Genomic DNA, 26,958 nt, shown 5'->3' on the forward strand with positions numbered 1-26,958 from the left:
CCCATCTATTTTTAGTTATAGAGTAGCAGACAAATTTTATTCACAACTGGTTCTTCCCTCAATGAAGTGTGATGCTGATGTGGTGGATGGCATTTGAGACAAACCTAAAACATTGTAGAAAAATGTAAAGGCTGCAGTTCTTCTAGTTTCCATAAGGTGGCAACCTCCCTTATAGGTGTGACAGAATGCAGGAAGACTCTATTGTGCCTACAGACAGGAAGTTACGAGTGAGAGGAAAATTGGGAGGAAGTAGAGAGGAGACATTGCTGGAACTGGCAGCAATGGGGGTAATATTGTATTTTTTTATATTTACGCGCAGTAACCTTTTGTCATGTCCAACCTCTTCTCCATAGATATTGTGAAATATTTTATCTTCAGCAGATAGACATATATCATATAATATCAATATTTAGATTGATTTTATTGGTATCAAGAGCTTTGACATATGCCGCAGTACTGTACAGAGAGTCATTCGTATCAGTCTCTGTACCATAGTAGTTGACAATTGTCCCCCATGCTCACACACTTATATTATGCATTTATAGCTTTGACTGCAGACAACCAATGAATGAATGACATCCAGAAGCCATCCCAATCTTCAATTCCATTCTCTGACAGCTGAATGGAATAGCTACAGGGTTCTAGAAATTGCCAACAAGATCGCTGAACAACAGATGTCATGACGGAGGACCACCAGACCCTCACATCACTGGGTAAGAGGAGACTTTATTGTAAGGGAGAGAGCAGTACGGAGGGTCCACCTAGATCCCCCATCATCTGATAAACACATAGAGACAATGTATTCAGTCAGTGTGTGTGTTTCCTACAGATGGATCCAGTAATGGGAACCAACCAGAGAGATGTCCCCGTCCTCTGTATTCCCGGGATTCCACTCAGGAAGATCAGGAGTTCCCTCACCATCGTCAGGTAGAAGGACTTAAGGGTTCCTTAAACCCACAACATAGATGTCACTGTCCCTGGGATTCCATACAAGAGACAATTCCTTACCATCATGCGGTAGATGTATGGAGGTTACTCTTTTATGTGGTCTCAGCATATTTCTCCTGACTTTTTAAAGTCTTCTTCTTTTTGTTCAGCTTGAAGAACAGATGTTTGTGAAAGTTGAAGTGAAAGAGGAAGAAGAAGAGGTCTGTTTGATGGAATATCCACAGTCTAAGAAGGAAGTTAGGATTACTGCATCAATTAAACAGGAGCAACTAGCTATAGGGATCCACACAGGTGAGACTTCAACATTCACTTACTGAAATTATTTTGTTATCAGTTGGTGATTGAACATCTGGAGACCTTCGCATCATCAGGTCATAAAATATGGGGGACTTTTTTTTTTTTAATTGACCTTGTAACCTACTAAAATTATTTAAAAACACTGTGCCTGTAATAAAAAAAGTAAATAATTGTCCTGTTGATCATGCTTTGAGGAGAAAACACCCAGTAGATGTGTCTTCAGAATCCAACACTTTTGGAAAGGTCCTTTTCTTGGTTCCCTGTTGTTCTCACCTGTTATTTATGCTAATCTTCACTTCACTGCTGTGTGCTTTAGTGACGTATAGGTTGGCAGTAGGATTCGTACTTTTGGAAATGTTAATTTATATTGTGAGGGGTTACGCTCAGGATCGCCTTTGCTGGGGTCAAAGGACACTTGTCTGGTTCATCCAGCTCAGATCACACACCAAGGTATCAGCCTTAAGCTGGCTTGCAGCCAGGTTTATTGAAGGTTGCAGATAAAATAACTAAACAGCTAAAGAAAACTATGCCTATCCGGCACTTACTATACATCAAGACATGCCTGTCTTTCAGCCGGAGGGCTTCTCCCTGTCAGTTCAAAACCAAGCTTTCAGCATGCTTTTACTCACTTTTGAGCTCACTCACTCAGACCGACTTTCTGAGTCTCTCAGCCGAGCTCCCTCACAGACCGACTGTCTGTGTCTCCACCAGAGCTCACTCACACAGTCCACCTGTCTGTGTCTCCAAACAGAGCTCTCTCACACAGTCCACCTGTCTGTGTCTCCAAACAGAGCTCTCTCACTCAGTCCACCTGTCTGTGTCTCCAAACAGAGCTCAACTCCCACAGACCCCTGTCTGTGTCTCCAAACAGAGCTGAATTCACACAGACCCCTGTCTTCGGTTTGTAAGTGTGTTTCTAGCCTCTAATAAATTATTTAGCATAATTCCAATCCTTTGTCTCTGGTCATTATTATAATCATCAGTGAATACACTTAAACAGCACTGCACATCAGATAGACATGGCACCGTCCAATCATACTTTGTATAGAAACATAAAAGGACCAATCCCAAATGATCTTACAATGTATGTGGTGGCGGAGAGGTGGGAGGAGCTCTTGATCTGTTTCGGGAGATTAGAAGAATACATTGTCTATAGAGCTTCATAGCGTCTTAGACTTAGACTTAGCCAAGAGCATTTTATTACACACAGTATTTATATAGCGCCCCCTGACAGATGACATGATGATCTTGTTACAATGGCCCCCGATGGTGGTGGCGGGGTTGGATATATTGGACCACAACTGAACAGTCGGTTCCTGAAGGTGATGGGAAAGAGGAAAACACAGATTGGTGTATGGATCTCAAAGACTCTGACAACGGTCTCTGACTAATACTGCGGGCCTTGTGGGATGTTACTGGTATGCAGTGGTTAGTAGCCACCAAAACTGTTCTAAAGACGTTAAACCCCAAACCAGTGCTCACATCCCACCAGCTGTATGTAGATGGAGTTGATCCACGACACTGATTATCCCATATGTGAAGTTAACAACTAGACATTAACCCATGGTGGTATTTGGAAAACACTCGAATAAGGAGTTCGGCGTAAAAACACTGAGTTTTTCTGATATCAGATGGTCCCCAGCTTCTAAAACCATTAAACATATAATATATGTTTAAAGATTAATGATAGGAGTCAGGAGGTTCTGCCATGGAACAGAATGACAGAGATTGTAAGCTTGTCTTGTTTTAACCCAACAATAAATGGTGATCACCAGTATGAAAGATACGTTTGAACTCAAACCTCAAAGAACTGTTGTTTGAATATAACATGAAGGCTGCAGTTCCCCAATTCCCCATAAGATGGTGATCTCACTTAGATTGAGTAGAACACAAATACGTGAAGTCTCTATCGGACATTTAGACAGGAAGTTCCGGGTGAGATGTTAACTGAGAGGAAGTAGAGGGGAGACATTGCTGGAACTGGCAGCAGAGGAGGTAATAAGATAATACTTAATATTTATGCCCAGTAACCCGGTGTCATGTTTGTTTTTCTTTTCGTTCCTTTATAGCTTCTGTGATGAATTTATTCCAGCAGATGCTGCCACACACTTTTAATATAAAGATTATCACTGACATATACTGCAGTGCTGTACAGAGAACACTGAGCCAGTCCCATCAGTCTCTGTACAGAGGAGCTGACACTCTAAAGTCCCCCCACAGTCACACACTATTATTATACATTTATATAGCTCTGACTGGGAGTGCGCATGCGCTGCCGTCCATGCCGGTTGCTTCCTAGAAGGCTCGGCGCTCCCCGGATCCCCTAACCCTAGCATCATTCAGCAACCACGATACCTCCCAAGATGGCGGCGGCCCGGGAGACACGTGTGGATGAGGGTCCTGCGGGGATGGGGAGAGAGAGCGCTTCTCCCAAAGGTAGGAGCCGGGAATCTGCAGACAGTGGGTGGGAGAGGAGTTATTCTCAATCCCCTCCGGCTGCCAGCCAAGACATGCAGGATGTTCCCAGCCCCCATCAATCTCAGCACTCCCCCTCCCCAGAGCCCTCGCCTGCTGCACAAAGTTCTTCATGCATGCAGGGATAGGATTTTAGGTCTCTCAGCCCTAATATACCACATTATGATACTGGCTCCAAATTCAAGGTGCTAATGCAGGAGCCCCCTGCTTGCTCAACCCCCTCCGACCTCCCAGAAGCAGAGAACAGGCTTTATTTAAACTTGGCTGATCTTTTGCAGACCGAGCTGGCAAAAGTTACAGAGACAATCACCTTGGAACTACGACAAGATTTAGAGTACTTGGGTCCTAGAATTGATATTTTTGAGAAAAAAGTGGATGAAACGGTGTCCCGTGTTAACCAGAATTCCAAGGAGATCTTGCTTTTACACGACCAGATTGATGACCTGCAGCTTAAGCTTGATGACCTGGAAAATAGATCCCGCAGAAATAATTTTAGCATCAGGGGCCTCCCTGAATCAGTAAAAGATGTTACAGAGCCGGTGAGGGGCTTCCTACACAATCTCCTGCCTGATTTGCCAGAGTCCCATTTATTGCTTGATAGGGCACATAGAGGTCTGGTGGCCCCCAGACAAGATGGCCCACCCAGGGATGTGATTGTCAAACCTCACTACTTTACCACCACGGAAGCGCTACTGAAAGTGACCAGGGGCCTGGCCTTGGTTGAGATGGAAGGTCACCCCATACAAATTTTCAACGCCATTCACTATCCAACTTAGGAGAGCCATTAAACCTATACTGCAAGTTTTGATTGACCACAAGATTAAATACAGGTGGGCCTTCCCTTTGAAATTGATTTTCCAACTGCAGGGGAAAAGTTTTTCCTTCTCCTCTTTTGCCGAGGGTGAACAGCTCCTCCGAGACCTGGACCTACTCCAGAGAGCAGATGTCCAGCCTACCCCAGGCAGGGAAGTTTCGGCATCCCTGTATCCGCTTTGGAATAAAGCCAAAACAGCTGGGAAACGTCCACAGAAAATACCTTGAAAATTTATGCTGGACGCGATCCTCCGAAAAAAAGTCATAGTCTCTCACTTTTATTGAGAAAATATGTCCTAGTTGACAGCTGGAGGGAAATGAACCCATCGGTTAGGGACTACACCTATTTTTCGGCTGCCCATGACCGGTACTCCCGTATCGATCATGGCTGTGTCCAGTCCCATATGCTCCCCAACTTTCTTGGGGCCTGAATTTTGTCGACTCCTTGGTCGGATCATGACCCCCTGGCTTTATACTTGACTGGCTTTAGCAGACCTCAACCCGGGTTTCGTTGGAGATTTAATGAGAGCTTTATTTCTGATACTTTGGCAAAAGGGGAAATAGAATCCTTGTTAAGTGGCTATTTTCAGATTAATGTTGCGAGTGCTACATCCCCAGCTATTAATTGGGAGGCTCACAAAGCTTACATTAGGGGTGAGTTGATTAAAATGGGAGCCGCACGCAAAAGGCCTCACAACAAATTGATCGATACCTGTCTCCAGGATTATCATAACTTACAGCTGCAACACAAGACAGCTCCCCACTTAGTGTTGAAGGCCCAGCTAGAGGCAAAACGCACCGAACTTAATTTGTTGCTAACTACCAGAGCAGAAAAAACACTGCGCTGGTCAAGGTTCTCCTTTGAATGGACTTTGGCACCCACTTCACTAACCTGTACGACTCTCCAGAAGCAAGGATATCGCTAGGGGGATTCTTTTCTAAAGCTATCCAAATTACGAGGGGGCCCAGGCAGGGATGTCCTCCCTCCCCACTTTTGTTTGCCCTAGCAATTGAACCTAGCTATACAAGCGGACTCTAATATTCAGGGAATTAGTTGTGGTCGGGCTGAACACAAATGTGGACTCTTTGCTGACGATATCTTAATGTTTATCACCTCCCCAATCACGACCTTACCTAACCTAATGAAACTCCTGGATGAAGTTGCATTGTGCTCAGGCCTGAGGGTTAATAAAACTAAGTCTCACGCTCTCAACATATATCTCCCCACTAGGACGGTGTCAGTGATCCATCATAGGGATTCCATCCAATACCTGGGTATTCAGTTGAGCCCCGCATACAATAGCCTCTACTGGTATAGTTACCTCTGCTTAAAAAAGTCTACGCAGATATCCGGAGGTGGTCCTTGTCTCCCCTGTCGTGGCTGGGGCGGATCGCGGCCATTAAAATGAACCTACTCCCTAGATTGCTCTATTTATTTCGCACTCTCCCAATACAGGTCCCCATGAGAGAGATTTCACTCCTTCAGTCTAGAATAATGCAGTTTATATGGGCAGGAAAGAAGGCCAGAATTAATAAAGACACGTTGCTAGCCCCTAAACGCATGGGGGGTTGGGAGCCCCACATCTGAAATACTACTATGTGGCAGCGCAAGTGGCACAAGTCTCATTAAGTACCTTGCAGGGCGCTAGACCCCAATGGGTTGAGATTGAGAACCAGGACGGTTTCTTGGGATCTATAGATTCCCTTATGTGGCGGAGAAAAAACACAAGAGGCTATGGAAAATGTCCGGCCCTATCTCATTCTATTCAGTTATGGGACAAATTTAGTTACCATCCGAAGCTTTCTTCCCATCATAAACCATTGACCCTACTCTGGAATAATCCGGACTTTCCACCAGGACTAAGTCCGGCGAATTTTTAACTGGTGGATCTCTAATGGTTTTAGACGGGTGAAAGACTTGATAGATGTTCGAGCAGTGCTTACATGGGACCACTTGTCCACTCAATTTGAAATCCCTTCAACAGAATATTTCCGTTATAGACAATTGTACTCATTTATCAACAAGATAATCAGAGAGGCCCCAAGACCCATGCGCTGTTCGCCGTTCTAAAGCACATGCTCTTCAATAGCCTCCACCAAAGGGCAAATTACTGTTATTTATTCGGTTTTAGTTGCCCAGGACAGTAAACTGCAATATATGAAAGACTGGGAGTGCGATTCGGGTATCACATGGGATTTGGAAGAGTGGTGGGACATGATATACGCCCTTTCTAAAGTCTCCCTGAACTCTGCGGTGGTGGAAGCTAACTATAAAGTGGCGCTTAGATGGTATCTCCCGCCGGCTAGATTAGCAAAAATGTTTCCTTCAGTCTCGCCTTTATGTTTCCGAGGATGTGGGTCCAGGGGTTCCATGGTGCATATGTGGTGGTCTTGTCCGATTGTTAGGACATTTTGGGACGAAGTATTTAAATTGATTTCAAGAATCGTACAGCAGGAAATTAGTAGCTCTGTGGAAGCCGCCCTGTTTAACAAAATTGTGGTAATTTTACCGAAACCCACAAAGAAACTGATTAGATTGATATTATTGGCGGGCAGAATTGCTTTAGCTAAAGCATGGAAGTCACCCCTGATATCCCTGGACCCCTTTGTAACCAAACTGAACTGGATCATGGTGAACGATAGACTTACCCATACCTTAAAGAACTCCCTGGACAAATTTGAAGATATATGGGAACCGTGGATTTCTTTTAATAGCTCATAGTCATTGATCTAAGGAAAATTATCTTTCAGTACGGTATTTTGATTAAGTTGGTCTTTCGAACTTCCTCCACCTTTCCTTCCCCCTATTCTTTCCTTTCCTTACTCCCTTTATCTTTTTTTCCTTTATGTATGTCTGTTATTTGTTTGGTTGTATGGTTAAGAAACTAGATACAATGCTGCAATGCTTATTCACAATTTCCGACTGTTCGTGGTTTTTACCTGGATATGTGGGTGTTTTTTATTACGATGTCTTTTTCTTATATTGCACTGTGATGTGGTGGACAACTTTGCCTGGGTAATACAAGCATTGTACGTGAAGTTAAATGTATGTTCACATTCAAAATGACCATACTGTTTGTTCTCATGTTATTGTTACTGTTTTGTTTCCCATTATTTTGTTATGAGAAAAACCCTAAAAAAATTATTAAAATATATAGCTCTGACATATACCGCAGTGCTGTACAGAGAACACTGAGCCAGTCCCATCAGTCTCTGTACAGAGGAGCTGACACTCTAATGCCCGTCTCTGTACAGAGGAGCTGACACTCTAATGCCCCCCCACAGTCACACACTATTATTATACTTTTATATAGCTCTGACATATACCGTAGTGATGTGAGGAGGATTCTAGGAATTTTCGACTTCTCTGTAGATATTTCCTAGAATAAAGGGTACGTACAATAATGTTGTATCATTGTGACTGTATCATTGTGTGTGTCAGATTCCTATAGGGTGTCAGGATGTCACTGTCAACTTCTCCATGGAGGATTGGGAGTATTTAGAAGGACACAGGGATCTCTACAAGGACGTCATGATGGAGGACCACCAGACCCTCACATCACCGGGTAAGAGGAGACTTTATTGTAAAGGAGAGAGCAGTACGGAGGATAGATCCCCATCATCTGATAAACACATAGAGACAATGTATTCAGTCAGTGTGTGTGTTTCCTACAGATGGATCCAGTAACGGGAACCCACCAGATAGATGTCCCCGTCCTCTGTATTCCCGGGATTCCACACAGGAAGATCAGGAGATCCCTCACCATCATCAGGTGGGTGGGTAGAACACAGGTGTCTCTGTTAATTTACTCCTCTATATAGTGTTAATCTATTGGTATTTTAACTTTCTGTCATTTTCTATCATTGTGTTGGTTTAGGATGAAGAACAAATGTATGTAAAAGTTGAAGTTAAAGAGGAAGAAGAAGAGGTTTGTGTGATGGGTTATCAGCAGTCTGAGGAGGAGTATGAAAACATGGAGACAGTTAAACAGGAAGAATCTTCTTTAGGTATCATTATACATGAGTAATGAACAATAAATACAGAAACAGTTCATATATATGGAGATGACCTACAGCTTCCCCTAAAATAAATAAATCTGCCCTCCAGCCTTCTATTTACTGACTGAAATGTCTTTTTTTAGTTTTACTTCCCATAATATATGTTAGAAGCTGCAGCAATTAGAAAGAGCTGGCCACAAACTGGAGGAGGTCCAGCATTATCTACCTCCTCCCTCTCCATCCTTCCTGTCCCTAACCTGGCTATTCATTCATTGGATTTGAGTTCTTTCAATCATGGTGGCTTATCATGACATGTGAGCATTACCTCAGGTACTCAGCATAAAGAGCTCTCACTCCCCATATCAGATCATTGTGATATTTGCATAACTTCTCCTAATTGTCCAAAGCTATATGAACCTTCGCATCATCAGGTAGGATGATCTCTATAAGGACATCAAGATTGAGAACCAGTCATTGCCTCGTCTAAATAGATATGAAAGAAATTGTATTTTTCAAGCAACCCTGTCAAATAACTAAATATTCCTGAAGATAACTAAAGAAAGTGAATATCTACTTCTCCTTCCACCCACTCGGTTTGTCACTGCAAAGGACTTCCTGCTTGAAGAGTCTTCAGAAACCAACATCTCCTTAGGTGTCTCCCGAAGTCTCAATCTTCTGGTCTCCTGGTGCTTTCAGGGGTTCCTTCCACCAAACTCCATATCACTATTGTGTCCTTGGGATATGTGATGGTTTGCAGTCGGAAACTACTGAGCATAAGAAGGGACCAGGAGATCGACCCTTCCTGAAATTTCAGTTTTAGTCTCTATTAAATAGTATTAGTAACTCAGAGCAGTAAGGGAGGTCCACCTCGATCCCCCCAAAGAAACACATAGAGACAGATGTATTAAGTCAGTGTGTGTGTTTCCAGCAGATGGATCCAGGAAAGTACAAAAGAGTAGTCCCCGTTCTCTGTATTCCCGGGATTCTACACAGGAAGGTGACAGCACTCCTCCCCATGATGATGCAGATGAGACTGAAGGTCCCATAAACCTACCAGAGAGATGTCCCTGGGATTCATCTCAGGAAGATTATAGTCCATCTCTCCATGATCAGGTAAGTGGTTAGAAGATAAACGTGACTCCAAATTGTATAAGATTTTACTTGTTTTGATGTTATTTTTTTATCACTCTATTGGTTTAGCAGGAAGGACAGACGTATTTGAAAGTTGAGGTTAAAGAGGAGGAAGAAGAGATGTCTGTGATGGGTTATCAGCGATCTACAGAGGAGGATGGAGTGACAATAAAAGGAGAGAAAGTTTCCTTAGATATCAGCACAGGTGAGCATTGAGCACTAATGAGGGACTGTTTTGGTTTATGGAATATATGTTATGATTTAAGATGTATGTAGACCTTCACAACAATTTATGATGCAGAATTGTCCTCCTCCTGTCGCCCCACTAAAACTCGCAACAAGCAAATTCTCCATAAGGAAAATAGTAAATTACCGCATCTTCTGCTGTCTGTGCCAACAAACAACACCCAGCTGAAGAGAACTTAAGGGCTGAAGTTCAACCCATGTGGAAGTGTTAATCTTCTGGTCTTCCATTGCATCCATTAGTCATCAATGCTGACCTCCATATCACTGCTGTGTCCTGAGTGGGGGTCAGCAGGGAGAACTGCAAAGTTCAACCAGGGACAAAGAGAATTGGTAGTGTCTCTTCCGCAGCGTAGCATCAGGCAGTGGGAAGGGTATAGATTCCCCTTAAAGAGAGAGCAAGTTTTAGGATTTTTACTCAGGCGCCATGTTTGTATTTGAAAAGCATAGAGGGTCCACCTAGATACCCCACTATCTGATAACACAGGCAGACCATGTATTCATTTAGTGCGTATGTTTCCTACAGATAGATTGAGTCCTGAGAGATGTTCCAGTCCTGGCTATTACCAGGATTCCGTACAAGAAGATCATGAAATCCCTCAGGTAGGTAATGCAAAGTGACTCCAGACTGTATGTCCTTTTATTCTTCTCTGTAGTCTCATGCTGTTGGTGCTCACATTCTGACTTTATTTTCTATTACCTTGTTGGTTGAGGATGAAGAACCAATGTATATAAAAGTTGAAGTTAAAGATGAAGAAGATGAGACCTCTATGATGGACTGTCAGCAGTCTATGAATAAGGCTGGGATGATGGATATAATAAAAGGGAAGGAACAAGGTAGCATGACAGGTGAGCTACAAACACCTAATCCAGAATCCTTTTAGATATAGGCATTGATTATTAAGGAAGATCACATCAGAAGGTGAGATGATAACTACAAGGAACTCATGTACAGCCAACCCTTATATAAAGATATATAAATCTATTTGTCTCCAACAGGTGTGCAGGGCCCATCGGGGGGACATCTAGGTCTACCTCCGGATAAAGGCACCACTCAGGTTTCTTCCGGAATCAACCTTCCAACAATTATCGCTCACAGAGTTGACACTCCTCTTAGATCATTGGCTTCCTCTCATCCTCAAGGGTCCGATAAAAAGTTCCGTACTGTTTTCAGACCAATCTTTCCCAAACCTTACAGTGTGAGTACATCCTCGGATCCACCTAAGCCAGAGGCATCACTTTCTGTTAATGCAGACGGAAATTATAAAAAGTTCCTTTGCTCTAAACTCAAACAGTCTTCTAAACCAGAATTAAATTCTGTCATAGAACAAAAGACACATGTGTACGGTCGTCCTTTCTCTTGTACATTTTGCGGGAAAGGTTTCACACGAGGACAAGACCTCCTTAGACATGAGAGAAGTCACACGGGTGAGCGTCCTTTTCAGTGTACAGAATGTGGGAAAAGTTTTACTCAAAAAGGAGATCTTCTTAGGCACCAGAAAATTCATACAGGGGAGCGGCCTTTTTCCTGTTCAGAGTGCGGGAAATCCTACGTCCAGAAAGTCAACCTTCTCAAGCACCAGAAAACACACATGGAGAAACCTCCTATGGCATGTTCGGAGTGCGGGGAATGTTTTTTCGAGAAAAGAGACCTTCTTCGGCACCAGCGGAATCACTCTGGCGAGCGTACTTTTTCATGCACAGAGTGCGGCAAAAATTTCAGCGAGAAAGGAAAACTTGTTGTACACCAGAGAATTCACACGGGTGAACGACCATTTTCATGTCTGGACTGCGGAAAAAGTTTTATTCGCAAAGCGGATCTGATTTCCCACCAAAGAAGTCACACTGGAGAGCGTCCTTTTCAGTGTACAGACTGTGGTAAAGGTTTTATTCATAAAGGTGATCTTCTAAGACACCAGAAAATTCACAGGGGGGAGCACCCCTATTCCTGTGCAGAATGTGGGAAATCTTATGTTCAGAAAGGACACCTCCTTATCCACCAGAGGAGCCACACGGGTGAGCGTCCTTTTTCTTGTCTCGAGTGTGGAAAAAGTTTTGCCGATGTGGGACTCCTTCATAGACATGAGAAAATTCACACAGGTGAACGTCCTTTTACCTGTACTGAGTGTGGGAAAAGTTTTAATCAAAAAGGAATCCTTGTTAGACACCTGAGAGTTCACAAGAGCAAATGAACTAATTGACGTGTGCAGTTCGGGTCACTGAGCAAACATCTTCACTGGAAATGTCTTGTACTGAAGTCCAACACATCTGAAATGTTCACAAGTGTGTGGTAGGATTTTATCTCTGTGGGACAATTTCCTGATAAGAATGAGGACATTTACTTTGTAACAGTGTCTTTATTTTATAATGGGCAGCTATGGATTCACTTGTGCACTTATGTGAGCTTGTTCTTCGGCCTAAATAAAATCCTCTGCGTATTTAAAAGCCTTTGCTTGTCATTATTATTCTCCCTTCACTGTCCATTACACAGCGAGGCCTATACATAATAAAGGAATTACACAGGCCACACATTGCATGTGTAAGAGAACCCTTCTCCGGTGACCCCAAGCCAGTCTAAGTCCAATGAGACGGAGGAGGGAGGTCCATATAGAGTGGGGCAGCTCTATAGAAGTCTAGGAGCCATTCATGGGAAAAGGTTATGAGTGAGGAAGTCACTAGTGAGGAGAGGGCAGCTGGAGGTGTATTTATTAGGTAAGAAATGTATGTCGGACACACCAGAAGGCGCAGAGAGATTGGATAGGAGTGGATCAGGTCTGAAATGTAGGTAGGATTTAAAAGGGGGAATGGAGAGGACAGCTAAAGGGGTATTTGTTTATCAGATCAGAGATGTAGGTGGGACTTAACAGGAAAAGTAGAGAGGGTAGTTAGGGGGATGTATTAATATATGAGGTCATAAATGTATGTGGGACTAAAATAGAGGTTTGGAGGGTGACTGGGGGGGAATATTTGCATACAGAGTGAGGTGAAAAGAGCAAACGATCAACCCTCTAGAAATGCTGATGGACAGGAGATGGAAAGGATGGGTTACCATTTAAGGAGATTTGGAAGGAGCAGTTGGATACATAGCAAATATAGGTGGGGAAAAAGACAACAGATCAAATGAACCCTTTGGTGAAAGATACAAAAATTGTATTTGGTGAAACAGTTGGATAAATGGGAAGGTGAACCAAGAGAAGGTAGTGTAACCCAGTGCTCAACCCAGAAATTTTTGTAAGCTGGGTGGGAAGAATATCTAGGCGGGTGGAAGCCCCGGAGTTGTGACCCAACTCATCAGTAACCACCCAAAAGTTTTCGGTGGTTGCCGAAAAGTGCCGGGTGGTGCGCCCAGCTAAAAGGGTCTGGGGGGAACACTGGTAACCGATGCAAAAAAAAAAGTGTAGGATTTGGAGTAGAAGAGTGATTAGTAGTGTCAAAAGCAGATGAAAGAGAGACTAAAAAGCTGCCTTGTGACTTTCAGGAGGATATTGGCCACCTTTGTAGGAGCTGTCTCAGTTGAGTGTGCAGATTGGAAGTGGGTTGGAGTTCAGATCTTGGTTGATCTATTCTAAGAAAAGGTGCTGAGGTAGTTTGTAGCTAGAAAGTAGGAGTCTAAAGAGGGTTCCTTCAGATTTTGGAGTACAAGTTTGTGGTTGGAACAGGTTAGTAGATGCAGGGCCAAGTTAGAGGCTTGGGTACAGAATAAATTGGGTCCAGTGGACAGAGATGATGTGAAAAGAGAGAAAACCCGTAGGAGGTGAGGGATGGAATGGGGATGGAATTCCAATGGAAAGGGTTGGAATGGTGCATTGAGCCGAGACATCACTTCTGATTTTGGTAATTGTATCTTTGAATTAGGTGGCTATGTCTTGGATCAGTGAAGGAAGATAGTTTGAGAATAGCGTTTGCTTGAGACTATGAAGGTCTATCTGCCATTGACCTGGTCTGGGAGGGAGGAAACAAGAGCAGGAGCTAGAAAAGTTGAAGGTGAAAAGGTTGTGGAGGTGGGTGAGAATACAAATTTTGGAGAAGACAAGATCATAACTATAGTCGGCACGATGTATGGGACCGTGTTTTCCATGTAATAGAGAGCTGCTGTATTTACTATTATTTTATATTATTATTTTTATTTATTATTATTAATAAACAGGATTAATATAGCACCAACATATTACACAGCGCTGTATTTATGAGAATTGTCGTGTATCACAGGCTCAATAGAGAGTGTAGGCTGTAATAAAAATCCACCGGGGGGGGGGGTGGACCAGCAGGTACAGGTATATTCTAGCACTGCAGAGCCATGTTACACAGACCCACAATATACTTGAACTGAATATTTTAACCTACGAGAAGCCTCTTGTCCGACCTTAAGTAATTTTTTGTAATAATTTTTGCAGCCTTTAAGTTTTATTGTGTTTGTGACCCATCTCCAAACTCCTGTGTCCTCCTCCTATGTCCCACATACATTTCTGATCTAATCAGAAAAGTCAAAAATTGGGAAGCTCTTCTATCAACTAAAACTAAGAATAGGTTGTACATTGGGATGAGTGACCTGTGCAGCTCTTCAGGTACTAAATAGGGCCTGTTACTGCAAAATAATGTAACCTGCCATAGCTGACCTGGTTCTATAATACTGTATATAACTTGCCTTGTTGGTGTTCTGATCCTCTTCCTTTAATACTATAATACTTTACGGGGAAGAATGCATTTCTCCCGTTCCTCACAAGGTGGTAATATCACTTTATACCAGTAGGAACTTATTTACAGGAAGTCTCTATGGAAACTAGACAGGAAGTTCCGGGTTAGAGGGAGCAGATGGGGAGACATTGCTGGAACTGGCAGCAGAGGAGGTGATAAAATTTTAATTTATACTTACACCTGGTTACCCTCTGATTCTACATGGAGGAGTGGGAGTATTTAGGAGGACACAAGAATCTGTACAGGGACACCATGATGGAGGACCACCAGACCCTCACTTTACTGGGTAAGAGGAGACTTTATTGTAAAGGAGAGAGCAGTACGGAGGATAGATCCCCCATCATCTGATAACCACATTATTAGACAATGTATTCAGTCAGTGTGTGTGTTTCCTACAGATGGATCCAATAACGGGAACCCACCAGAGAGATGTCCCCATCCTCTGTATTCCCGGGATTCCAAACAGGAAGATCAGGAGATCCGTCAGCATCATCAGGTAGATGGATAGAATGCCACGCGATTTCAGACTTTGAGAGTTCAGCCTCCTATGTTATCTATTGTAAAGGTGTTATTTTCTATCACTCTCTTGGCATAGAATGAAGAACAGACTGATAAAAACGTTAAGATTAAAGAGGAAGAAGAAGAGGCATCAGTGATAGATTACCAGCAGACTATGAAGAAGGGTGGGATGCTGGAGACCATTAAAAATGAAGAATTCCCAGATATCCACCCATGTAAGTAATTAACAGTAAATACAGAACATTTCAAGGTATATGGATTGGTGAGTGAGGATCAGTAGAGCTTCACATCATAAGGTGGGATGATCTCTAGAAGGATATAGTCATATCACCTACCTCTCTTTCTGCCTATAGCACTGAATGTTGCTGCTCTATAGAAGTTTCTGCAAAAACAAACATTTTCAGGATTGTCCATCTCTATGTTTCCTCTGTACCTCACGCTGATCTTCACGTCACTCCTTTGTTCTGTAGTAATGTTGAGGTTGAAGTGAGCTATGCAGGAGATCAGTAAGGAGAAGAAAGTAAATACCTGCTTTTCCTGCCACCCACTCGGTCTATCACTGCAGAGGACTGCCTAGGTGAAGAATCTTTAGACACCAACATCTCCTTAAGTGTCTCCCGTAATCTCAATTTCCTGGTCTCCTGCTGTTCTCAGCGGTTCCTTCCACCGATCTCCGCTTCCCTATTGTGTCCTACAGACATGACGGTTTGTAAAGGGGAACTGCGTATCAAAGGAAGGGACCCAGAGATCGATTCTTCCTGAAACTTCAGTTTCAATCTTTTCAAAGTAGTATCAGAAACACAGAGAGCAGTACGGAGGGTCCACCTAGATCCCCCATCCTCTGATAAACACATAGAGACAATGTATTCAGTCAGTGTGTGTGTTTCCTACAGATGGATCAAGTAACAGGAACCCACCAGAGAGATGTCTCCGTCCTTGGGATTCCACACAGGCGGATCAGAAGATCCTTCACCATCATCAGGTAGGTAGACTTGAAAGCCCCATAAACCCACCAGAGAAATCTTCTGAATTTCCAGGATTCTGCACAGTAAGGTCACACCATCTTTCACCATCACCTGGGAGGTGGGTAAGACAGATAAGTGATTTTACTCTTCTATGATGTCTCAGCCCATTGGTCCTCACATGTTACAGCTGATATTTTTTATCATCTGGTTGGTTTAGGATGAAGAACCAATGTATATAAAAGTTGAAATTAAAGAAGAAGATGAGACATCTTCGGAAGAGGTTGGGGTGATGGTGACATTAAAACGGGAGGAATCTTCCCAAGATCTCTGCACAGGTAAGCAATAGACACTAAATACAGAAACTATTTATTTATGTTGCTTGGGATTGAAGATGTTTGAACTTCACACAATTTGGTAAAGAAGTCATGATAAAGAACCAGACAGGCGAGAGGGTTATTGTATAGCAGAGTTGTTGGTTGGTGAAGCTCTGGTTGCATTGTTGTCCATGTTTGAGTCCAGGATTGTTGTGGTGACACTCCATGGGTCTTTGATACTGTGGGCTCAACGCTGGAGGTTTAAATGATGTTTGGCAGCATTCAGCCCCGAAAGATGACCAATGTTGGACTATAGACCTGTGAATCCAGACATGGAGAAGTATTTCTTTGAGGGCTTTTTTTAGATAGGGGAAAAAAAGATCAGTAACGTATCTGACACATAGCTCAATATGCATATCACTGTGGTGGAGGTGTGTTTCATAATAATATGTCTAACATAAAAAGGCATGGCAGTAATATAAAACGATTTCTCCCCAACAGGTGGTTGGGACTTGTCGGAAAAACAGCTATGTCCACCTCCAGACAATGGCATCATGCTGTGTTCTGCTAGAAATATCTCTCATGGACTTGACTCTCCACAGAGGTCATTGGATCCACCCCATCCTTTAGGGTCCTTTAATAAGTCCTGCACTATTTTCCGAGCAATCCTCCCCAAACCTCACAGTGTGGGTACTTCCCCAGATCCACCTAAGCCAGAGTCATTACCTTCAAGCACTTTCCATGGAGGTGATAAAAGGTCCCGCTGTAACCCTCCTAGATCACAAATATCTTCTACAGCCACACATGAGCGTCCTTTCCCATGTTCATTTTGTGGAAAGAGCTTCTCTCGAGGACAACATCTTCTTAGGCACGAGAGACGTCACACGGGTGAACGTCCTTTTCATTGTTCACAGTGTGGGAAAAGTTTCATTGAGAACGGAGACCTTTTAAGACACCAGAAGATTCACATGGATGAACGTGCTTTTTCCTGCACAGAATGTGGGAAATCTTATATTCAGAAAGTTAATCTTCTTAGGCACCAGAAAATGCACACTGGTATATGATGTCTTTCATATGATTAAATAAAGCTCAATTTGCAGAAAGGAAAGTTCTGTACAGATCACATGACCACTTCTATAAAAATGGAGAAGATGCGGAGTCACATGGCAGAGAGGATATTGGACCTCACCTTGGAGATCATCTACCTGCTGACCGGAGAGGTGAGGAGGATTCTGGGAGGTCACATGACATAACTCTTCTCTCATTTAATAAAACGCAGCCCTGACTGGAGAGTTGAGGAGGAATTTGTACATGATTGTTTTGTGTTTTAATAGGATTATGAATTGGTGAAGAAGACATCCGAGGAGCAAAACACAACCATCAACCATCGCCATGTCTGGTCCTCACCTCACTGCTCAACACCTGAGAGGAACAAGAAAATACTGAATGTTGTTAATAAAATCACTGAGCTGTTAACAGGAGAGGTGAGCAGTGTAACTACAACAAAACCTGCCCCCCGCTAAGGTTAACTCACCTACAACCCCACCCCTGCCCTACATCTCTTGCATGCAGTAATGTCCTCCAGCCTGTTGGGTGCACTGTTACTTCTAAGTCAATTTCAACCATACTCTTATGGGCAGATACTATCAGTTTCTCAATCCTCTGTATTGGTAGCATCCATTATTATTATTTTCCTTCTTGTTGGTTTAGCCTGAAGAACAGTTGTATGTGAAAGTTGAGGTTAAAGAGGAAGTAGAGGAGACATCTGTGATGGATTATCCGCAGTCTATGGAGAAGGTTGGGATGGTGGCAACCGTTAAACAAGAAGAACCTTCTCTAGATATCAGCACAGGTAAATACTGAAAAAGATGTTCCGGTATATGGAATATTAATTTGTAGATATTCACATAATCGGATGAGATCTCCACAAGGACCACCAGACCTTCACATTACCGGGTAAGAGGAGACTTTATGGTAAAGGAAAGAGCAGTATGGAGGGTCCACCTAGATCCCTCATCATCTGATAAACACATAGAGACAATGTATTCAGTCAGTGTGTGTTCCACCTAGATCCCTCATCATCTGATAAACACATAGAGACAATGTATTCAGTCAGTGTGTGTGTTTCCTACAGATGGATCCAGTAATGGGAACCCACCAGAGAGATGTCCCCGTCCTCTGTATTCCGGGGATTCCACACAGGAGATCCCTCAGCCCCAGGTAGAGTGAAGTCCCTGAACTTATGAGGATCATATTACCTAATGTACCGTTTATTCATTGTTTTCTAGATATTCACTTCTCCCATTCTGTTTGTTTAGCATGAAGAACAAATTTATATAGAAGTAAAAATAAAAGAGGAAGAAGAGGAAACGCCTGTGAGGGGTGGTCTGCAGGCTACGGGGGAGGCTAGAATGATGGTGGCAACTGAGGAGCAGGAGTCTTCTCTAGATAGTATTATAGGTAAGTAGTAAATACTCAATGCAGAAAACATTTAATTACTTCTGGATGTGCGAGGTAAGTTATCCAGCCTAAGGAATCAGCAGACGTTTGCAGTGTTTATTAAGATCTGTGGGGGCCCCTTGGGGACCTATTAATGTGTAAAGGAATCCTAGGGCTGTAACCTTCAGTGAATGGATGGAAAAAAGGAGGAGCTCCTAAGGAAACAATACAGATTTCAGAGCTCACAGACATTATTGCCGATGTTTCTGGTTGTTGCTTCAAACTTTGTGTTGGAAGATTTTAGATTTATAGGTGTCACTTTGTGCACCATTTAAGACCCTCTCACTTCCTAATAAGGGACCCATAATTGTAAGGCCCTGGTCCAGTAACAGTATTCACCAGACACCAGTCCCCCAACCTAACGCCATACTCTTCCCCTATAGCAAGCTTCGTTCAGCCTCGGGAGATTGGTTGCGTTTCCTAGGACATGGTTGACCCCAGGGCGCAACGGATGGTGCCTGGGGAAGAGCTGGCGGAGGGCCAGGAGCCCAAAGATAATGCAGTACCAAGTATTCTGGAGACAAGACTAGAATACAGAGCAGAGGTCATACTCAGATAATTGGTCCACTAGACGCAGTACACAGTGGCAAAAACTAGCAGAGTCGGGTTCACAGGCAAACGGTCCAGGCAGCATAAACTTGCAGGGTCAGAAACAGGAAAAGTCGGGAAAAGTAAATCAGACAAATGTCTCTCCAGCACAGATTAGCCAAGCTAAACGCTACAACAGAGACCGATGACTGGAATCAGAGAGGCTATAAAGTTCCAGCAGCCAATTGCAGTGCAGGATTGAGTCAGGAGCTAATGGCTTCTAAAATCCCCTTCAGCCAATAAAATACAGCAGGCTACAAGGCTAAGGGAAGCAGGGGCTGCTGCTATCTTAGTTCTCCAGGCTGCTGCATCTGGACCCTCCACCTGCAGTTTTTCAGTATTACCACTTAGAACAGTTGTCTGTCTGGAAGGCCGCTTTAAATTTTGCAGAATTGGGGACCGAGGTTTGTCAGGAGTGGGTAGTGGCTGGACGGTTTTAGCTGGAGCTATAAAAGGAGTTTTACTACAAGCACATATTGTGCAAGATTTGCATAGGCTCAAGTATCCTCGGGAAGGCCACCAAACATTGCGTCCCAGTAATGCCAAAGTCTTCTTTTTCCCCAGGTGTCCAGTGGCAGTTGAAGGATCTGCAGACGTAGGGGCAATGACACATATAAGCGACCTGAAGGGTTGCTAGCAAGAGAATCTGACTGGTGGGGGGCACAGATAGGTCAGGTGAGAACTGAATAGTAGACAAAGCCCTATTACTAGGGTGGATAAGTTCCGGAATGAAAGCTATACATCTTGCTTTGGGGACAATAAGAGGTGGGGCATCTGCTTTAACATTCTTAAAACATGCATTCTTTCAATTTACAATCTGCCCAGATTCCCAATCAAATTACAGGGTTAAGTTTATGCAACCATGGCAGCCCTGAAATTACAGGGGATGAAGGGATGTCTAGAGGTAAAATATTACCATTTCTAAGTGGGCAGCACCCACCTTAACCAAAACCTGGATGTTGGTTTTCCCTGTTACAAAGGAGTGTCATCTATAGTCAACCCACATAAAGGCACAGGTAAGTTAACAACTGGGATTTTAGGAGAGCAGGCCCGATATATATCCATAAAAGTTTTAGCAGCGCCGCTATCCGGGAATGCCTTTCAATGCAGAACAGAAGAATTCCAGGCAATCTCAACAGTAAATGGATACAATTAGATTTTAACAGCAATACCTGCCTATACCTATAGGTGGGTGTCCAGGGGCCCACCTAGACACTGAAGTTTCCCGGGCTTCTTCCGAGGACAGGATTTCATGAAGTGACCAGGTTCTCCACAATACAGACAGAGCCCTTTGAACCTTTTCCTCAACTTATCCGTGGCTGACAGCCTGGAGGAGCCAAACTGCATTGGCTCCTCAGCTGGATAGGTAGGAGGACTGGGCTCAGAGGTGGTAGGGGGTCCTAAGGGTGTAGCAGATATAAACAGTTGTTCGTTGCGACGCTCACAAAGCCTGCAGTCAATTGGATAGTCTCATCCAAAGAATTTGGCAATCGGTGATTCACAAGGATGACCTTAATGGCATTGGACAGGCCCAGGCGAAGTTACTGAAGAGTGCTGGATCATTTCACTGTGATATGACCACCCAGCTGTGAAACTCTGCAACAAACTTCTCGACTGTCCTGAGACCCTGTCGAAGACTACACAGTTTTGCCTCAGCAGTTGATGCCAAATCTGGGTCTGCATATAGAAAACAAAGTGTCCTCTGAGGAGAGAGCTGGATCCCCCTCGGGCAGGCTAAAGGTCCAGGTCTGAGAATCCCCTTGGAGAAGGGGGATTACTAGGCCAACACTTTGAGACTTAGTGCCAGATGAGAGTGGTCGCTACTGGAAATAGAGCTTGCATGCATTCATGAAGTTCACAAACTTGGCATTCACCTGAAAATTTGTCTGGCAAAGGAATCTTGGGTTTCAGAAAAAGGGCCGCCACAGCATTAACCGGAATAATCATTAATCAATCTGTCTTTTAATCTCCTAAGCAGCTACACGCTGTGTCAGTTGATTTACAGCATGGCAGGAGCTGGACTTGTCCTTGGACCTGGCCTAACACCAGTCCCCCAATCTAACATCATACTCTTCACGTATAGCAAGCCCCGGCCCCTAGGGGCACAAGGTTGCCCCTAGGACTTAGTGCGCAAAGGATGGTACACAAGGGCAAAACACAAGCAGAGTCGGGGTCATAGGCAAAAGGCTGTTCCAGGTCAGAAACAGGCAAGGTCAACTACAAAAATCATATGAAACTAACTCCAGCACAAATAAGTCCAGCTTAACGCGACAGGAGGAACTACCGTATTTTTCGCCGTATAAGACACACCCAATTTTAAAGGAGGAAAATCTAGAAAAAAAAGATTCTGAAAGAATATTCCCCTTCTGATCACTCCTGTAATGTTTCTTCTCTTGCTGAGAATATTCACCACAAAATACATTAGGGTCATTTAAACAACTTCTTCCTGAAGAACTCATATTTCTGTAAAAAAAAGAAAATGTATAAATAAAAAGAAAGCAAATTTATTAAATTAATGCTACATTTAATATATAAAATGTAAAACATCGGTGTAAATAAAGATTGATAATAATATGCCGTGTTAACATTTATTGTTGGTAAAATCGTCTATTCTGATTCCTGTATCACAAGAACTAGAGCCAATCCAATTAAACTAATGTCGTGTCTGTATCCAGCAGACCTGAAATACCTTCAATAATTGGATTCAGTAGATTTGCCTATCATAAGACAGCACAGGATTTTCTCATATTCCTATTAAACTTTGGTAACCAGTATTTGGGTATAAGAGATTATTGGTAGAGATCAATCCAAGTTATTGGGTTTGTGACTGACCTCAGAGGTCAGGATTAATTTTTTGTCTTTGTGTGAAGAGAAATCTGAAGGAGCAGATCTGAGTGGAACAGAGGGATCCAAGGATCTATCTGCAGTGTGAAGTCCCTGATGGATTTGATTGGTAACAGGATGAGACTTATGGGAAGTATCTTCAGGTTTAGGGGGATCCCTTGATCTCCGCACACAGGAAGCTCTGTGATGTATTCTTGGAGTCTTTGGCTTTTCTTCTGGAGAATATTTTGCAATGCAATCCTTCTCTCCATTATAGGCCGGATATAAAATCTGAAGTCTCTCCAGGGTAGTTACCTTGTGCCCACCTGATGGAAAGAAGTATTTTTTTAATACTGAACACGGTTTAAATCATCAAAATAAATCAATCAATAAATAATAATATGATACAAAACAACCAAAGTGACTTGAATTATAGAAAGCAAAGGAGAAAAATAACAATAGGGTGGGGAGATATGGAAAGGTATGGAGTGTGGGGGAGGATAATGGAAAAAGTGGTAATGGACAGCAGAAGAGAGGAGAGTATTGGTTAAGGAAGTACTAGAGAAGGAATTTATAAGGATAAGGGAGGAATGAGAATAAAGAGAGATGAAAACAGTAGTAATAACAATAGTAATGCTGAGGGGAGAAGAGTAATGGAGGGTGGGGGATACAAAGGAGATAAGGGTAATGGAAAGCAGAGGAGAGGATAGTAATGGTAGAGGAAAGAATAAAGGAAATTAATAGAAGTTAAAAGGCGAGGGGGAGGAAAGGAGAATAATAGGGGATAATAGTTAAAGAAAGTAATGCTAAGGAGAAGGGAAATACCTATGAAGATGGGTGGAGAGAAATAGAGAGGGAATGAAAATAATGGAGAAAAGAGTAAATTATCCAGAAGAGAGGAGAGTAATGAAGGGGGGATTATAAGAGAGGGGAGAACATTCATTGAAAAGCAGAAATGAAGACGGTAATGGATTGGGAAGTGGAGGAGAGTTACAGAGACAGTGTTTTCATTTTATTTGAGATATAATGTGTTTAACAAGTTCATTTGAGTGTAAACAAGTGTAATGATATAGGTGTAGGTGAGTGCTATGGCCTGATGTGTGTTCAGGTGTCCTGTCTGCACTCTCCATATATGCTCCCATCCAGGGCTGAACTTTAACATCTATCATTTTTCACACCATCTAGTACTAGGAAGTTGGGTGCGTTGAAAAGACACTTGGGGCGTTTTCAACCTAAAGTGTTAGAAGTTGTGAATGAGAAAGAGATCAATGAAAATATTCTATCTACTTCTGGGAATAAAAATGTTCAGAAGTCTACTGGAGACCAAACACAACTAAGAAGATTCCTTATATCTGACAAAGTTACCATAACAATGACACCAGAAAAAATTAAAAAACACTATTGAAATGGTAGTAAAGAATAGTATACCACTATCCTTCTTTTCACAGCCAGCCTTTTTAGGCCTAAATGGAGAAATAGCTAAAAAAACTTGGTGTTTCCCTGGAAAGAAAATGTATAAGGAAACCTATAACTGAAGAGGCCAAATGTAAAAAAGAAGAACTACAAAAAGGTCTGGATGTTCTAGAACAGGGGTGCCCACCTTTTTTTGTCACCCGAGCTACTTTTAAAATGACTAAGTGAAAATGATCTACGAAAAATAAAAACGTGGACTTAACTCCTGAGTTTATTTTGAAAGGCAAGACTCCGCGATTACTCATGTTACCTTTGCGATCTACCGGTAGAACGCGATCCACCTGTTGGACACCCCTTTTCTAGAAGATTTTGTGACAGGTAATGCTTCTAATATGTTAAGCAACATTGAGAAAATGAAGAAAGTAGATGAAGAAAGTGACAGACAGATATTAGGAGGAAGACAGTTCTGCGAGTATTGGAGAAAGTAAAAGCGAAGAGAATAGTCACATTTTGGATAACATTGTTGAAGAAGCATCTAAGCGTACTGCATATGCGTTGTGCTGTTCATACTCTGCAACTTGCAATAAGAGATGGATTGAAAGGGGCTGGGTTATGTGGGAGTCTAAGCAGCGATCAGTAGATAATACACTCTGATGGCTACTAAAGTTTTATCACTTAATGTGCGTGGTTTAAACTCCAATACCAAGCGGAAGCTGGCTCTATGTACCTATCACCCTGTATGCTGTGTTTACGAGATGTTTTGCTGTATAAGCCTGGTTGTCTTTGTATGTGAAAATGTTCAATAAAAATTCAGTTTTAAAAAAAAAAGATGGATTGAAAGATCGTCATGCAGCTACTCCAATTGGCAAATTGAGGCAAGTAACTGTTGCATTCAGGGCCCCTAAAACAGATGCCATTTTGAAAAGACGTGCAGGAAAAGGAGCCATTTTGAATCAAACAACACGCTGGGGACGCACCTATTTGATGGTGAAGTGTTTGCTTGAACTTAAAGACTTTCTTAAAGAACTGGAACTGAAAATGTTTTATTAACTGAAAACCAGTGGACACAAGTAAAAGCTCTGGAAAATCCACTTTCTAACCTCTTTACTGTCACTAATAGTTTACAATCTGAAGATTTACCACCTGGTAAATTCTTCTTGAAATGGAAGAGCTTGATATATTGCCTGAACAAAAGTAGAGGGTTAATAGCTGATGGCATTGTACCTTCAATGAAGAAAAGAGAATCTCTTACTGGATAATCAAATCTTCTTATCTGCTATTTATGTTGATCCAATGAGCCGCATTTTGTTAAACGATGACCAGACTGATACTGCAAAAAATATGTATGCATTGCGAAGGAAATTGATTTCCATTCAGGAAGCATTCCCTATTTACCGTGGTGGCGAAAGTATCAACGTCAGTTGCGGTAAATAGGGCAGCAACAGCAAAGAGGCTGCACCGGAGCTCCGGCAGCTTCGGCTCTGGTAGTTCCTAACGCCCCCTGGCAGATCCGTCCGGCAACCCGTGGCTCCGGAGCATTAGGCCGGATCCGCCAGGGGCGTTAAGCCGGAATGAACTACCGGCTAGTCTATATCTGGCTTAAAGACCAGAGTTGCCGACCCCTGGTCTAAGCTATGGTGTCTTCTATGAGTGCCTGACCAAAGAAGAAGACATGGACCCAAACCAATGACCAATGACCAACGGGTGGAAAAGATTATAGAAAAACAACAGGAAGGCAACAATAAAATGGATGATAACACAGAGTTTAGAAACAAGCCAATAATGTAGAACCCAAAATGAAAACTGGTCATTCTGAAGCAACACCATCTATGTAACCATCAACCAGATGACGATAAATGATAATAATAATATTATTTCACATATTTACACAAGTGGAGATCTCACTAACTGAAAGTCAACTGAACAAATCAGAGGTGATACCAGGAGCAGAAAAGAAGTAATGCTAGAATATGACAGGAAGTGATGTCACATATAAATTGTGAATAGTGCAAAAGAGGAAGCAGAGAGAAGACATTGCTGGAACTGGCAGGAGGAGGTAAGGAGATATTATTTTATATTTATACCCAGTATTCCCCCCCCACTGTCTTGTCTGTCCTCATCTTCTGCATTTTTCAAACTGTACACCCAGAGCCCCTGGTTTAAAGACCAGATACATTTTAAATATTAAAACCATAAAAACGCAGCAGTTGTCTCCATTGCTTATTACAGTATTTGCACCTCACTGCCTCACAACAAATCAGCGCAAAGTAGAGTATAGAAGTCCCTCAGAAGATCAATGAGCTGAGAGTAGAAGAACACAAGGACCTCTACAAGGACGTCATGATAGAGGACCACCAGATATATAATGATGTACAAACAAGGAAAGAAAACTTGCTTATTGAGATGATAGTGAACCTCACCCTGGAGATCATCAACCTGTTGACTTGGTCGGGCGAGGAGGATTCTGGGAGGTCACATGACATAACTCCTCTTTATTCATAATTTTAGACCTGATTGGTCAAGTAATAAGGATTCTGGAGAGGTGACATTATATCACAGTTTGTAAAAAAAACAAAAAAAAAAGTCATGTCCCCAACAAATGAGGAGGAGATACTGTACACCAGGGGTGACAAACTCTGGCCTGGGGGCAAAAATTGGGCCCCCCAACTGCCTTTATTTTGCCCCCCAAAGGAATCCTAAATATGAACTGCAGTTGGCCTGCTACTGCATTGAAATAACGCCACTACTACAATTCCCGGCATCACTCGTGTCTATAGACCAGCAGGCTCTCTGCCTATGCGTGGCCCCACATTGGACTGTTTTTTAGATGCAAATAATGCCAGGAATTTTAGTAGCGGCGCTATTTCAATGAAGAGGGAGTTTTATCGGCGGGCCACTCATAAGATTTAGCTCCGCATTGGCCGCATATGGCATTCCCAGCACTTCCCCTCAGCTGTACTTTTCCTTGCTTCTCCAAGGCATGGACTTGAATGGTTGCAATTTCATAAGAGAATATTGTAATATTATTGTTAGCCTGTGTTACCATTAAAATTTAACTCAGAAGGCTACAAATATAGAAAGTACAAAAAATGTTATGCCTCTTTCTCTCTTATAGGCTTATTCCAAATTGAATGTGAAGCAAAACCTCTAGATAAAAAGGGTTTATATCTAATGAGAAAGAAAAATTTCCTCAATTTTTTCAATAAATATCAAGGTTGGCCCACGTTTTCGTCTAA

General features: G+C 42.6%; 3 protein-coding genes and 1 long non-coding RNA gene across 5 annotated transcripts in view; all 4 read left to right on the top strand.

Annotated features, from left to right (window-relative positions):
* LOC140339075 (uncharacterized) overlaps nt 1-26,958 on the top strand; it is a gene marked incomplete in the record, with an annotated part of 48,685 nt that overhangs the window by 5,128 nt on the left and 16,599 nt on the right. Inside the window, 2 exon segments of the mRNA XM_072423623.1 lie at nt 546-713; nt 830-927. Of these exon segments, the coding sequence (XP_072279724.1) occupies nt 680-713; nt 830-927 (132 nt within the window).
* On the top strand, nt 3,170-12,351 carry LOC140338965 (uncharacterized). Of its 2 annotated transcripts, none has more exons than XM_072423363.1 (9): nt 3,170-3,240; nt 7,976-8,099; nt 8,209-8,306; nt 8,412-8,541; nt 9,461-9,645; nt 9,733-9,868; nt 10,433-10,509; nt 10,620-10,755; nt 10,906-12,351. In XM_072423363.1, exons 2-9 carry the CDS (start codon nt 8,015-8,017, stop codon nt 12,096-12,098), a joined length of 2,040 nt encoding a protein of 679 aa, XP_072279464.1. In that variant the 5' UTR covers nt 3,170-3,240; nt 7,976-8,014; the 3' UTR covers nt 12,099-12,351. The 2 variants fall into 2 exon arrangements, with proteins under 2 accessions (XP_072279464.1, XP_072279463.1); XM_072423362.1 differs by lacking the exon at nt 3,170-3,240 and adding an exon at nt 3,280-3,681.
* LOC140339126 (uncharacterized) lies at nt 17,462-21,860 on the top strand. The gene is made up of 6 exons (XM_072423701.1): nt 17,462-17,619; nt 17,734-17,883; nt 18,110-18,251; nt 18,534-18,619; nt 18,718-18,859; nt 20,051-21,860. The coding sequence occupies exons 1-6, from the start codon at nt 17,524-17,526 to the stop codon at nt 20,083-20,085; spliced, it is 651 nt and encodes a 216-aa protein (XP_072279802.1). The 5' UTR covers nt 17,462-17,523; the 3' UTR covers nt 20,086-21,860.
* LOC140339178 (uncharacterized) lies at nt 25,616-26,112 on the top strand. Its single transcript, XR_011922399.1, has 2 exons — nt 25,616-25,778; nt 25,952-26,112. It is a non-coding gene; the product is annotated as an uncharacterized lncRNA (long non-coding RNA).

This window comes from Pyxicephalus adspersus, chromosome 10 (assembly GCF_032062135.1).
Source record: "Pyxicephalus adspersus chromosome 10, UCB_Pads_2.0, whole genome shotgun sequence".
NCBI classification, from domain to species: Eukaryota; Metazoa; Chordata; class Amphibia; order Anura; family Pyxicephalidae; genus Pyxicephalus; species Pyxicephalus adspersus.

Coding starts and splice junctions, on each gene's coding strand:
- LOC140338965 (XM_072423362.1), top strand. CDS start 3,637: ATGAGGGTCCTGCGGGGATGGGGAGAGAGAGCGCTTCTCCCAAAG. Junction 8,100..8,208: donor CCAGACCCTCACATCACCGG/GTAAGAGGAGAC, acceptor TGTTTCCTACAG/ATGGATCCAGTAACGGGAAC. Junction 8,307..8,411: donor AGATCCCTCACCATCATCAG/GTGGGTGGGTAG, acceptor GTGTTGGTTTAG/GATGAAGAACAAATGTATGT.
- LOC140339126 (XM_072423701.1), top strand. CDS start 17,524: ATGACCACTTCTATAAAAATGGAGAAGATGCGGAGTCACATGGCAGAG. Junction 18,252..18,533: donor TTCTCTAGATATCAGCACAG/GTAAATACTGAA, acceptor TGTTTCCTACAG/ATGGATCCAGTAATGGGAAC. Junction 18,620..18,717: donor AGGAGATCCCTCAGCCCCAG/GTAGAGTGAAGT, acceptor CTGTTTGTTTAG/CATGAAGAACAAATTTATAT.